Source organism: Megalobrama amblycephala, linkage group LG18 (assembly GCF_018812025.1).
Source record: "Megalobrama amblycephala isolate DHTTF-2021 linkage group LG18, ASM1881202v1, whole genome shotgun sequence".
NCBI classification, from domain to species: Eukaryota; Metazoa; Chordata; class Actinopteri; order Cypriniformes; family Xenocyprididae; genus Megalobrama; species Megalobrama amblycephala.
This window is the reverse complement of record NC_063061.1, coordinates 32,899,832-32,912,206: the sequence shown is the minus strand read 5'-3', so window position 1 is coordinate 32,912,206 and position 12,375 is coordinate 32,899,832. Positions and strand designations below refer to the sequence as shown.

At 35.4% G+C, this 12,375-nt stretch overlaps 2 protein-coding genes across 6 annotated transcripts; both read left to right on the top strand.

The window, feature by feature from the left end:
* Positions 1-291: 291 nt before the first annotated feature.
* Positions 292-3,594, top strand: LOC125252647 (gastrula zinc finger protein XlCGF7.1-like). Of its 2 annotated transcripts, XM_048166117.1 has the most exons (4): positions 292-921; positions 1,705-2,569; positions 2,954-3,043; positions 3,235-3,594. In XM_048166117.1, exons 1-2 carry the CDS (start codon positions 837-839, stop codon positions 2,478-2,480), a joined length of 861 nt encoding a protein of 286 aa, XP_048022074.1. In that variant the 5' UTR covers positions 292-836; the 3' UTR covers positions 2,481-2,569; positions 2,954-3,043; positions 3,235-3,594. The 2 variants fall into 2 exon arrangements, with proteins under 2 accessions (XP_048022074.1, XP_048022073.1); XM_048166116.1 differs by having other exon boundaries at positions 2,954-3,594.
* On the top strand, positions 2,991-7,999 carry LOC125252634 (gastrula zinc finger protein XlCGF57.1-like). Of its 4 annotated transcripts, none has more exons than XM_048166087.1 (3): positions 2,991-3,284; positions 5,931-6,046; positions 6,268-7,999. In XM_048166087.1, exon 3 carries the CDS (start codon positions 6,273-6,275, stop codon positions 7,824-7,826), a length of 1,554 nt encoding a protein of 517 aa, XP_048022044.1. In that variant the 5' UTR covers positions 2,991-3,284; positions 5,931-6,046; positions 6,268-6,272; the 3' UTR covers positions 7,827-7,999. The 4 variants fall into 4 exon arrangements, with proteins under 4 accessions (XP_048022044.1, XP_048022041.1, XP_048022045.1 ...); XM_048166084.1 differs by lacking the exon at positions 2,991-3,284 and adding an exon at positions 4,529-4,685; XM_048166088.1 differs by lacking the exon at positions 2,991-3,284 and adding an exon at positions 4,557-4,685 and having other exon boundaries at positions 5,866-6,046.
* Positions 8,000-12,375: the final 4,376 nt, after the last annotated feature.

Here is a 12,375-nt window from a genome sequence, read left to right as displayed (position 1 = left end):
AACAGCAGATTCGATACACTGATTCATTGTACTCCGATGCTTCCTAAAGCAGTGTTTTGAAATCGGCCATTTTTGGCGCACCAAAAATATTCTCGTCGCTTTATAATATTAATATGGAGCCACTGTACTTACATGAACTGATTTAAATATGTTTTTAGTACATTAATAGATCTTGAGAGAGGAAATGTCATTGCTCCCTATGAAGGCCTCACAGAGTCATCAACTAAAATCTTAATTTGTGTTCCGAAGATTAACGAAGGTCTTATGGGTGTGGAACGGCATGAAGGTGAGTAATAAATGACAGAATTTTCATTTTTGGGTGAACTAACCCTTTAACTGTGTACAAATGGCACTCTTACTAAAAACAGCCCTATAACTCAACCAATTTGCAAATAAACTATTTAAAAACAAAATGCAGCAGATCTTTTTTTAGTTTATATTTCTACTTTATGTTTACCATCAGTGCCAGTGGAAGACTAGTTCTGAAACAATCGCGTGGTTTTCAGCTGACAAAAGCGTCGAACGTCATAGATCACGTGCTTATGGCTTCGAATCTTCGGCGTCGAACGTAAACGGTCTTTAGCATAGATAGATATGGTCTTTAGAATCTTTTCAAACACGTCGCGTTCCGAATTCCGTTTGCGAGTTCCACGGCGGACTCATTTCCGACAGCATGTCAGCAAAGTGTGGATGGGGAGAAGCATAGCAGGGGCTTTTATGGCGCGTTTAAGACAGACTGCTGGAGAACATTCACATTCTTCCTACATGTGAGGAAGACGCGTTCAAACATGAGGAATTAACTTCAGCTGAGTTCTGCACGACATACTGCTGTAAAGATGGAGTTTATTAAAGAGGAGAATGAAAACATGAGCGATTCAGAACCCTTCAGAATTAAAAAAGAAGAATCTGAGGAGCAAACATGTTGGTGTCTATTATTTATTCTTCATCAGTGACTGCTGAGGAATATTAAGGTCACAAAAGCAGATTTAGTGGCTGTTGGTACAGAAATTCTTGAAACTGTCAAATATATAAATATTTTATAATTCTTATTATTCAGCAGTATAATATAACATTATTTGCATAACATTATTATTAATATCTAACATTGTTATACTGTTAGCCTATATTATTTAAACCCAAATATTAATGATAATAATAATGATTATTATTATTATATAACGTAAAATTAAATATTTTAATGGCCTTCATACCATTAAATATTATTATAAATTTTATTATTATATAATTTTGACAGTTAATATTAATAATTAATAATAAGAATTGTATATAATGGTATTATTATATAATTTGACAGTTTTTCCAGGTTGTTTTGTAAATAAATACATTTTGTACTATTAAATTATATATTATATACTTATATAATATCAGAAATGTAACATAAAATTAAACATTTCAATGCCTTCCTGCCATTATATGTTATTGTGCTATATTTTTATTACTAATATTAATAATTAATAATAAGAAGAATTGTATACATTATTATTATTTGACAGTTTCTAGAGTTTTTGTGAATATATACATTATGAAATTATATAATGATTAAAAATATATAATAAAAATTCATTTTAATGGCCTTCCTGCCACTAAATTTAACCTTGAATTGGTAAATCTTTATTTAATTGTTTACATTTCACAATTGTTCCTCTTAAATAGATTTTTAACAATTTTGTATCTTCATTTTAGACCTTATGGAACAGAATGAGTTGGAGGAGAAACACCATCAGCATCACTTCACAACTGGAGACAAATCAGGAGGCAAAAATTATTTCATCTGCCCGCAGTGCGGAAAGAGCTTCCCGCATAAAGGAGACCTTAATAAACACATACGAATCCACACCGGAGAGAGACCATTTACATGCATTCAGTGTGGAAAGAGCTTCACGCAAAAAGCAAACCTTAACAGACACCTGCGAGTTCACTCTGGAGAAAGACCCTTCACATGCTCTCAGTGCGGACGCAGTTTCACATCAACAAACATCCTCAAAAACCATCTTCGCCGTCACTCTGGAGTGAGCTCGTTCGGCTGCGATCTGTGTGATAAGAAGTTTATTTTGGCCAAACTACTGAAAAGACACCTGAAGATGCACGCAAACCAGAAGCCTCACTTATGTTCTTTTTGCGGGAAGAGTTTTTCACAGCTGGAGTATTTCAACGAGCACCAGAAGATGCATATCGGTGGAAGACCTCACAAGTGCTCTGAGTGCGGAAATTCTTTTAATACGGCCGACTCCTTGAGACGACACCAAAGGATTCATACTGGAGAGAAGCCGTACACGTGCACGCATTGTGGAAAGGGTTTCATTCAGTCTGGACACCTGAGAGCGCATGAGAGATTGCACACGGGAGAGAAGCCATACCAGTGCGTTTCATGTGAGAGGAGCTTCACACACTCAAGTAAACTACTGACTCATTTGCGAAAGCGTTGCCCAAAGTTGTCACTGAGCAAAGTTCATGCTTAGGTCCTTCACTTTAAAGTTACTGTGAAAGCTTTTCATCCCATTTGTCAATCGAAAGCATCTTCAGGCTAAGGCATCTCCATCTTTAAAGGGTTAGTTCACCCAAAAATGAAAATTCTGTCATTAATCACCATCATGTCATTCCACACATGTAAGACCTTTGAAACAAAAAAATGAAGGTACTGTTTCTAAACGTTTCGAAATTTCAATGGTTCACATGACTTTGGCTCTGAACCACTGATTCAAAACAAAAGATTCGTAAAGCTTTGAACCTTCATGAAGCAGTGTTTTGAAATCCCCCATCACTAGATATTGTTGAATAAAGTCATTATTTTGTTTTTTTTGGCGCACAAAAAGTATTCTCGCCGCTTCATAACATTAAGGTTGAACCACTGTAGTCACATGAACTGTTTTAAATATGTCTTTAGTAACTTTCTGGGCATTTGAAACTGTTAATTTTCTTGCTGGCAATGCAGGCCTCACTGAACCATCGGATTTCATCAAAAATATCTTAATTTGTGTCCTGAAGATGAATGAAAGTCTTACACATGTGGAACAACATGAGGGTGAGTAATTAATTTTTGGGAGAACTAACCTGTTAAAAGATTAATTTTGTAAGTCTATATGCTGAAAGCTGATGCATTGAGATCTGTAGTCTTAATGTGACGTCTTTTGCACTTAAACCCGTTTCTTCTCACAGCATGTGAAAATGAATGCAAGATGTTGCTGTTCATGTTCATTTTTCTGTCATTTACAGATGTAAATATGGACACCATCCTTTTCCAGAGTTGTGAATTTACATCTAAAGTATGTAATATTGTGTAGACTTATATTTACCATGCATACAAATTCAGGGTTTTTATTTTAAAGCAAAAGTACATTTAAATGAATGCATTTGGCAGATTTTTTTTTGGCAGATGAATGCATTTTGGCAAATGTACTTTTGCTTTAAACCAAAAACCCTGAATTTGTATGCATGGTAAATTCATGCATTTCATGCATTGCAAGTGTTTATTTTAGGTGTTGACTGCTCACTGTTTGTTTTAATAACTTTTTTACTTGCATGTTTAATTTCAATGATCTTGTGATGTGACAAATAAATTTTTAAAAGTGCAAACATTCAGTGTATTCTCTGAAATAACATACCTTCATATACAGGTGTAATAATCCTACATGATTAAAAAGTGTTTTAAATGGCATAAATTGTCACAGCAGGATTGAAATCACAAATTGTCTAAAGCAAGGGTCTTCAACCGGGGGTCCGCAGATTAATGTTTGATCACAAATATATTTTGTTAAAAAAATTAAATACATCACAAAGTCAAATTTAAATATAAGCACTCTGAAAGCAAGAACACCCACAGATGATACTGTAATAATATAATATTACTAGTGAAACAGATTTGTCAAACTCTATTGCATTTTTGAGTTTGCACTCTGGAGAAAATAAGTGTTCCTACTTTCAGCGTGTTTTTGCAGCGGTGAGAAGTGTAGCCAATCACAGATATGTTTGTTGCTCTCAACGCATTGGCCAATCAGAGCAGTGTTGCCAAGTCCGCGGAATTCCCGCGGGATGTTTTTCATGTCCGCGGGTTGAATCGACCCACAATAACGTAATACTTAGTCCCTGGAATGCGAATTTTACCAGGGGAGCCCCGCCAAAAACGTGGGACCCCAGGTGGAAAAAAAAAAGTACACTTCTATACTGTAGGCTACTTAAAGTTTCTGTGTATTTAAAAATATATTTAGTTAACACTTGTAGCACTATAGGTTCAAATGTACTATAAGTAGTATCTAAATATATTTTTTTAAATATAGAGATAGTATATTAAAAGCCCATATTAGTTCATATTTCATGGTGTCTCAAAATAGCACAGTTGAGTACACTTAGATGTTCTAAAGATTATCTTAAGAAGTACTAAAGAAGAATTTTTAGTATATTAGGTACAAAATTAGTGCACGAAAATAGAGCACTTTAAGTATATTTTAGAAATATACTTTTTTTCACCTGGGACCCCCTTAAATTGCCATTGGGCTAGTTTTGACAAGCAATTGGTCGGGTTTTGTTGTGAAAACCTGGCAACCCTGAATCAGAGGCGTTTAAGTTAAGAATCCAGTCACCAGTCGCGTAAAACCCCGGAATTTTTGTTCAAGTCATGAGTTCTGCTCGCTTTCGTGAATCCTCTCCTTAACAAACGAAGACACGATGTAAGTACGAGATTCTTTATGTAGTGTGTGTAGACAACTTTACTGACTTTAATGGAACGCTGTGAGATCGCGAACTGAGATGAGCGAAAGCTTAATAGTGTTTGTGAAGCCCTCTTTCGCGCTCGCCAGGTTACAGGGTACAACTTTGCTAAATGCACACCTTAAGAAAAACTGCTTTTCACTACGCCAATAACGTTTGACAAAATATATCAGTTTGAATTGAACATTTAAGGAGTAACAGATTTCGTGTGAAAATAAATCATAAAAGTGGTTTATTTTGTTTAGAAATCTTAAAAATGTATGAGGTGGCGAGGGGGGGACCTTTTACCAGACACAGGGGTGAAAACCAGCAAAAGGCACACAGTATTGTTACAAATTTTAGCTAAAATAATGTCCATGTTAATGCTTGATCAAAACAATCACTTTAGCCAAATTTGTACTATTTTCTGTTTATTTTGATAAATAAAAGAATTCATTTTTGTTCAATAAACATACTGCCATTAAAATTTTCATATAAAATATATTTTAAAAAATACAGAAACGAAATTATCTTAAAAAGCAAAGATTCCATAATATTTTACCATAGATTTTCATTAGAAACATTAAATTGTATTTTATTATATGATATAATTAAAATGATATGGTTTCATTATAAATATGGTATCTCTATGGTGGACACCCAAATAAATATATGATATTAACCATCTAAATCTAACCACGTCATGTCAACAAATGGAAAGTCTTTGGCAAGTCTTTGTGCCGTCAAGTGTTTTAGAGGAAAATAAAATCAAAGGTGTCTTTAGCCCCACTGTACGTTACCCTATAGCTACTAATCCATTGAATGCTTCTAAGGGGAACAATGGCCAATTACACAGTGCAAAAGTTTTGGAAGTGACAAACGTATAAATGTATTCACTATCAAAACTGCAATTAACAGTAATAACTAGCCCAGGACAAAAATATGGCATGTCAAAATATATGCGCAATGCAAATGCAGACTCATAGATTACTAAAATATATTCCTATCAATATATTTTTGAAATTCCATTTGAATTAATTGTAAAAAAAAAAAAAAAAACATTCGTAATCAAATTGTAAATAATCTTAAAGGTCTCACTGTACATTGCTATTCTTGTTATGGTGGAGCCATTGCTTACACATTACATCTGCACTTTAATAGAAAAGCTGCTCCCACAGCCGTTTGTGAGAGTTTAAATGCTTGGGAATATTCCCATCTTCCCACAGGAGGAGAAGAAGAAGCAAGCAGGAGGAATTACTCCAGGAGAAACTACTGACTTGTAAAACGGAGATTAAGGAAGAACCCTGCAGAATAAAAGATGAAGATACAGAGGAGCAAATAGGTTGGTTTTTCCTTCATTCTCTTTAATGACTGATGAGGAACATTAAGATGAAAACTGACATATCAAATTTAAACTAGATACTAGTTGACTTGTATTACAGTAGGCTGTACTAGTAGAGTTGTAAAGTAGATTTTTGTTAAATACAAGCTCACTTATATTTCTGTTTGTTCTCATTTGGCTTTCTTTAATTTAATTTTGGGAATTTAATATGTTGATTTTAGATTTGATGCAAGTGAATGAAGACAAACATCACCAGTTTCAAAAACCTCAACATTTCAAAAATGAAAATGGAAATGCTGCCATTTCACAGACTGAAGAGAATTGCACAAAAAAAACTGGACTCAAAGGACCACTTGCCTGCTCTGTGTGTGGAAATGTTTTCATGTGTCAAAAAAATTTAAATGTGCACATGAGAATTCACACTGGAGAAAATCTGTTCTCATGCACCAAGTGTGAAAAGAGTTTCACTATGAGAGGACACTTAAATGTGCACATGAGATCTCACCCTGAAGAAGGACCTTTTACCTGCTCTGAGTGTGGAAAGAGTTTCAGAAATAAAAAAAACTTGAATTTGCACATGAAATCTCACACTGAAGAAGGACCTTTCACCTGCTCTGAGTGTGGAAATAGCTTCACGAATAAAAAAGACTTAAATGTGCACATCAAATCTCATACTAAAAAAGGACCTTTCACCTGCTCTGAGTGTGGAAAGCGTTTCATGTGGAAAACAAACTTAAATCTGCACATGAAATCTCACACTGGAGAAAATCTGTTTTCATGCACTAAGTGTGAAAAGAGTTTCACTCTGGAAGGACACTTAAACATGCACATGAGATCTCATACTGAAGAAGGACCTTTCACCTGCTCTGAGTGTGGAAAGAGTTTCAGAAATAAAAGAAACTTTAATTTTCACATTAAATCTCACACTGGAGAAAATCTGTTTGCGTGCACTAAGTGTGAAAAGAGTTTCACTCTGGAAGGACACTTAAATGTGCACATGAGATTTCATACTGAAGTTATACTTCTCTCCTGCTCTGAGTGTGGAAAGGGTTTCAAGCATAAAAAAAGCTTAAATGTGCACATGAGAATTCACACTGGAGAAAATCTGTTCTCGTGCACCAAGTGTGAAAAGAGTTTCACTATGAGCGCAAAATTAAAAGTGCACATGAGATTTCACCCTGAAGAAGGACCTTTCACCTGCTCTGAGTGTGGAAAGAGTTTCATAAAAAAAAGAAACTTAAATCTGCACATGAAATCTCACACTGAAGAAAATATGTTTGCATGCACTCAGTGCCGAAAGATTTTCACATCCAAAAGCATTCTCAAAAATCATTTGCGCATTCACTCTGAGGTGAAGTCATTCAGCTGTGATCAGTGTGATAAAACATTTGTTGCGGCATCATACTTAAGATCACACCTTAGAGTTCATTCTGCTGAGAAGCCCCACATGTGTTCTTTTTGTGGAAAATGTTTTTCATTTCTGCAAAGTTTACAACAGCATGAGCGTTTTCATACTGGTGTGAGACCTTATTTGTGCTCTGACTGTGGGAAGACCTTTACTTTGTCCAGCGACTTGACAAAACACCAGAGAATTCATACTGGAGAGAAACCGTACAAGTGCTCACACTGTGGAAAGTGTTTCGCTCAGATAGGTGCCTTGAAATCTCATGAGAGAGTTCATACTGGAGGGAAATCTAAACGAAATAGTCATAAGAAAAAGCATTGCCAACTTAAAAAAAGACTGTCTGTTAAGAGGCGACGGCAGATGCATTATTATTAATGTCATAATCCATATCCAATTGCATCTTGTGTATTTATGTTACATTAACTTATAAAGAACAAAATGTTGTACTTACTGATTGACTTAATGAACAAATTTTATTCAAGGCTTTCGATTGTAGCTGTGCATTGGAATGAATCAACTCTGCATTAAAAATCAGTTTTAAACAAAAATAAATAAAAATCAGGGTTTTTTTTTTTTTCAATTTTTTTCACAAATACACACAATAGAAAAACAAACTGGATATGAAAACTGTACTGTCTGTGGAGGTGCATTGAAAAAATACCTTGTTTTAAAATGGACAATATAGATAAAAAAAAAAAAAGAAGACCTTAATTACATGGTTTAAAAAAAAAAAAAAAAAAAAAAAAAAACGGACACTGAAAACCTATAATAACTGTCCATCAATATGAATGTCAAGACATTTATAAGGGTTTTTCCAGTAACTTACTGGCAACACTGTGGTTTATTAGTATTTTAGTATTTCAATGACTACTGAAATCAAGAGTATGCATCCCTGTGTACATCAAATGGGTTTTAATATTGTATTTGATGTTTTATCTCAGCATTCTAAATAGCAAATTGTTCTTTTAAACAAAGTGATTCCTATAACATTGTTTTGAATATAAAAATTAACATAAAGTGAAGGTCATAATGTTATATTATGAAAGTCTGGAGCATTCAAGTTCCAGTAAAAATGACTGAATCGTTTCTGCATCATATTAATGTATTTTTTCCCTTCATGAAATTATGACATTAGTTAATATAACAGATCTTCCTCTAGGTGGCGGCATTTGTTTTTATTTCAACCACCTACGTTTGTTGAAGCCATCTTGGGTTTGTAAAACTGAGCGTTGCTGTTTCAGACTCTGTGAGTACATTTATTTAGTCATTTTTTGTAAGAAATCTACATCTGATCATTTAATTATGTACTGAGTTAGACCAGTGTCCGATTCCTGAACAAATGACTCTTAAGCAGGGGCGTCGGACTGGGGGGGTAAAGGGTACCGAGTACCCAGGGCCCGAGGCAGGGGGGGGGCCCCTTAGAAGTCAGTTTTCTATACATGAATTTACATACACTAACATTTGTATAGCATTTATGTACAAATAAAAAAGTTCTTGTGCAAAACTAAACTTGTAGTTAGGCACTGGTTTGGTATAACAAAAGTCATTTTCATGCTGTGCAGGGCCCCACCACCCCTCTCGAATCAATGTAAATGGTACGACCCGCAGGTCAGGTGCTTCTGCTGCGGACCTGCGGTGAATCAGTTAATGAGACAGGAGCTGGAGTTAGCCGTGATATGAACTAGGAAGACAGGGGAAGAGTCATGTCTTTCCTTAAGAAAGGAAAATCAGGGGCTCAAAAACGAAAAGAAAAGAAGATTAAAGAGAGAAAGGCAAATGAGGAGTTGGCAAGCAGTTGCTCACTCAGTTTTTTGAAAAGAAAGGTGAGCTCCAAATGCATCATCGAGCATTGACATTGTTTTAACATAAATTCTACTCCAGGTAGAATAACATACATTTATGTTCGTACTCTATTTGAATAATATACCAATACGTTATAGTATCACACCCTACATAGCGAGCAAACAATATTTCTGGGTAAATAACAGGGAGTGAGAAGCAGACGGAGGCGGAGCTGGGAGCTCAACACACTGCCACTCCAGGCAGCTGCGCAGCTTGTCTCCTCTTCTGCTGCAGTTCTCCCCAGAGTCAGAAGTTTACATGAAAACACTGTATATTTCCCTCCATTGTCAAAATCTAACACCCGCGAAAACACAGATCGTTAGCGCCTATTTTACCGCATTGTTATGCACATTAGCTCGCGCACGCTCTTACATTAAGTACAGGATTGTTCTCAGTTTAATGCACATCTTAATGATTGAAAATGACTTATTTTAAAACGTAATTCAAAGACTGAATGTCTAGTTTGGCGGTTAGTGTACCCTGTGATTCTATAGTCTGCATTTATTTTAAACAGACAAATAATCCGCAATTAACTTGTACTTAGCCTACACTTTAAAAAAGGTATTGTGACAATAAAGGATATTTTAGCAACCATTTGAAGCCATATATTTCAGTTTCAGACAAAATATATTAATCAGAGTGTGGCTTATTTTGTATGCATTTTAAAGGTGCCCTAGAATCAAAAATTGAATGTATCTTGGCATAGTTGAATAACAAGAGTTCAGTACATGGAAAAGACATACATTGAGTTTCAAACCCCATTGCTTCCTCTTTCTTATGTAAATCTCATTTGTTTAAAAGACTTCCGGAAAACACACGGATCTCAACATACGACTGTTACGTAACAGTCGGGATCATTAATATGTACACCCCCAATATTTGCATATATGCCAGCCCATGTTCGAGTGTTAGACAAGGAAAGGCAGTATTAACATCTGATATAACTGACATGATAACATGATATTTTTAGTGATATTTGTAAATTGTATTTCTAAATGTTTCATTAGCATGTTGCTAATGTACTGTTAAATGTGGTTAAAGTTACCATCGTTTCTTACTGTATTCACGGAGACAAGAGCTGTCGCTATTTTCATTTTTAAACACTTGCAGTCTGTATAATGCATAAACACAACTTCATTCTTTATAAATCTCTCCAACAGTGTAGCATTAGCCGTTAGCCACAAAGCATAGCCTCAAACTCATAGAGAATCAAATGTAAACATCAAAATAAATACTTTACTCACATGATTCGATGTATGCACACAGCATGCATGACGAACATCTTGTAAAGATCCATTTGAGGGTTATATTAGCTGTGTGAACTTTGTAAATGCGCTGTAATATAGTGGAGAGCTCGTGTGGCAGGGAGCACGCGATTTAAAGGGGCGGCGCGCTGAAAAAAACAGTGTATAGTTAATGATGCCCCAAAATAGGCAGTTAAAAAAATTTATTAAAAAAAATCTATGGGGTATTTTAAGCTGAAACTTCACAGACACATTCAGGGGACACCTTAGACTTATATTACATCTTGTGAAAAAGCATTCTTTGGCACCTTTAAGTGTTTTTATGATAAAAATGCAATACCCCACCCATTGGTATCACTATAGTATTTGGTACGGGGGCCCAGCAAGATGGTTTGTACCCAGGGCCCAAAATTTGGTGCTACGCCCCTGCTCTTAAGAGCCGGTTCATTTTAGTGAATCAAAAACAGTCTGCCACAGAGGCTACTGAAATATATCTGACTCTGATAAACCTAACGAATTGAAACTGTACAAGAGTGAAACACGACTTTATTTTCTATTCACGTATTCACTCAGATTGCATGTTTTCTTGCGTGGCTGGAATTTAGGCTCATGAACAATAATCAAGTTGTCTGCATCTGCCCAAAACAAAATAAACTGTACGTCATAGGTCCTTTTGTGATTATCAATCACAAAACTTTTACGTTCTGGTGACAAATTTTATACTTAAAATTAATAAAATAATTTAACGTCGATCACAAAAAAAATCCCTGAAAATGTACTTATATTCACCAAGTCAGAGGATTCATGCACTTTATATGAAGTGATATAGGCTACAGTCAAATAGAATCCAAGAGGTGACACTCTGATACTTTCTGGGCAACAGTCACTAGGTGGCGCTCTGGTAACCCCATAATGGCGGCATTTAGGCTGCTGAGGAAGGGAGCTTAAAGGGTTAGTCCTCCCAAAAATGAACATTCTGTCATTAATCACTCACCCTCATGTTGTTCCACATCTGTAAGTCCTTCGTTCATCTTCGGAAATCAAATTAAGATATTTTTGATGAAATCCGATGTCTCATTGAGGTGTCCATATCCAGCAAGATAATTAACATTTTCAATGTACAGAAAGCTACTAAAGACATATTTAAAACAGTTCATGTGACTACAGTGGTTCAACCTTAATGTTATGAAGAATACTTTTCATGCGCCCTAGTGAAGCACCTTCACTAAAGCCACTCATGAGAAATGCTAAGGGTATATTGCTATAGTATATTGCCACCTTCCCACAGGTGAAGAAGCGAGGAGGAATTACTGCAGGAGAAACTACTGACATACTATTGTAAAGATGGAGTTTGAGGAAGAACCCTGCAGAATAAAAGATGAAGATACAGAGGAACAAATAGGTTGGTGTTTGCCTCATTCTCTTTAATGACTGATGAGTACCTTCAAGATGAAATATAACGTATAAAAATTTATTTAGAGTAAGATACTACCAGACTTGATAGTAAACTGGATTTTAAAGTTCACCTTTATTTATTTTTCTTGTTTGTCTTTCTTTTTATGGGGAAGTGAAAGAAGACAAATGGCATCAGTTTCAAATACCTTATTTCCTAAATGAAGATGGAAACCCAATCATTTCACAGACTGAAAAAAATTTAACACAGAAATGCACCCAAAAAACTGTAATCAAGGATTGTTTTACCTGCTCTGAGTGTGGAAAAAGTTACATGCATAAAAAAAACTTAAATGTGCACATGAGAGTTCACACTGGAGAAAGACCGTTCACATGTGCTCAGTGTGGAAAGAGTTTCATTCACAAAAGTCATTTAAATGTGCATA

What these genes read in the sequence shown, in the direction of transcription:
- LOC125252647 (XM_048166117.1), top strand. Translation starts at nt 837, where the DNA reads ATGGAGTTTATTAAAGAGGAGAATGAAAACATGAGCGATTCAGAACCC. An exon ending in AGAATCTGAGGAGCAAACAT is followed by an intron (nt 922 to 1,704) that starts GTTGGTGTCTAT and finishes TCTTCATTTTAG; the next exon opens with ACCTTATGGAACAGAATGAG.
- LOC125252634 (XM_048166084.1), top strand. An exon ending in AGATACAGAGGAGCAAATAG is followed by an intron (nt 6,047 to 6,267) that starts GTTGGTTTTTCC and finishes TGTTGATTTTAG; the next exon opens with ATTTGATGCAAGTGAATGAA.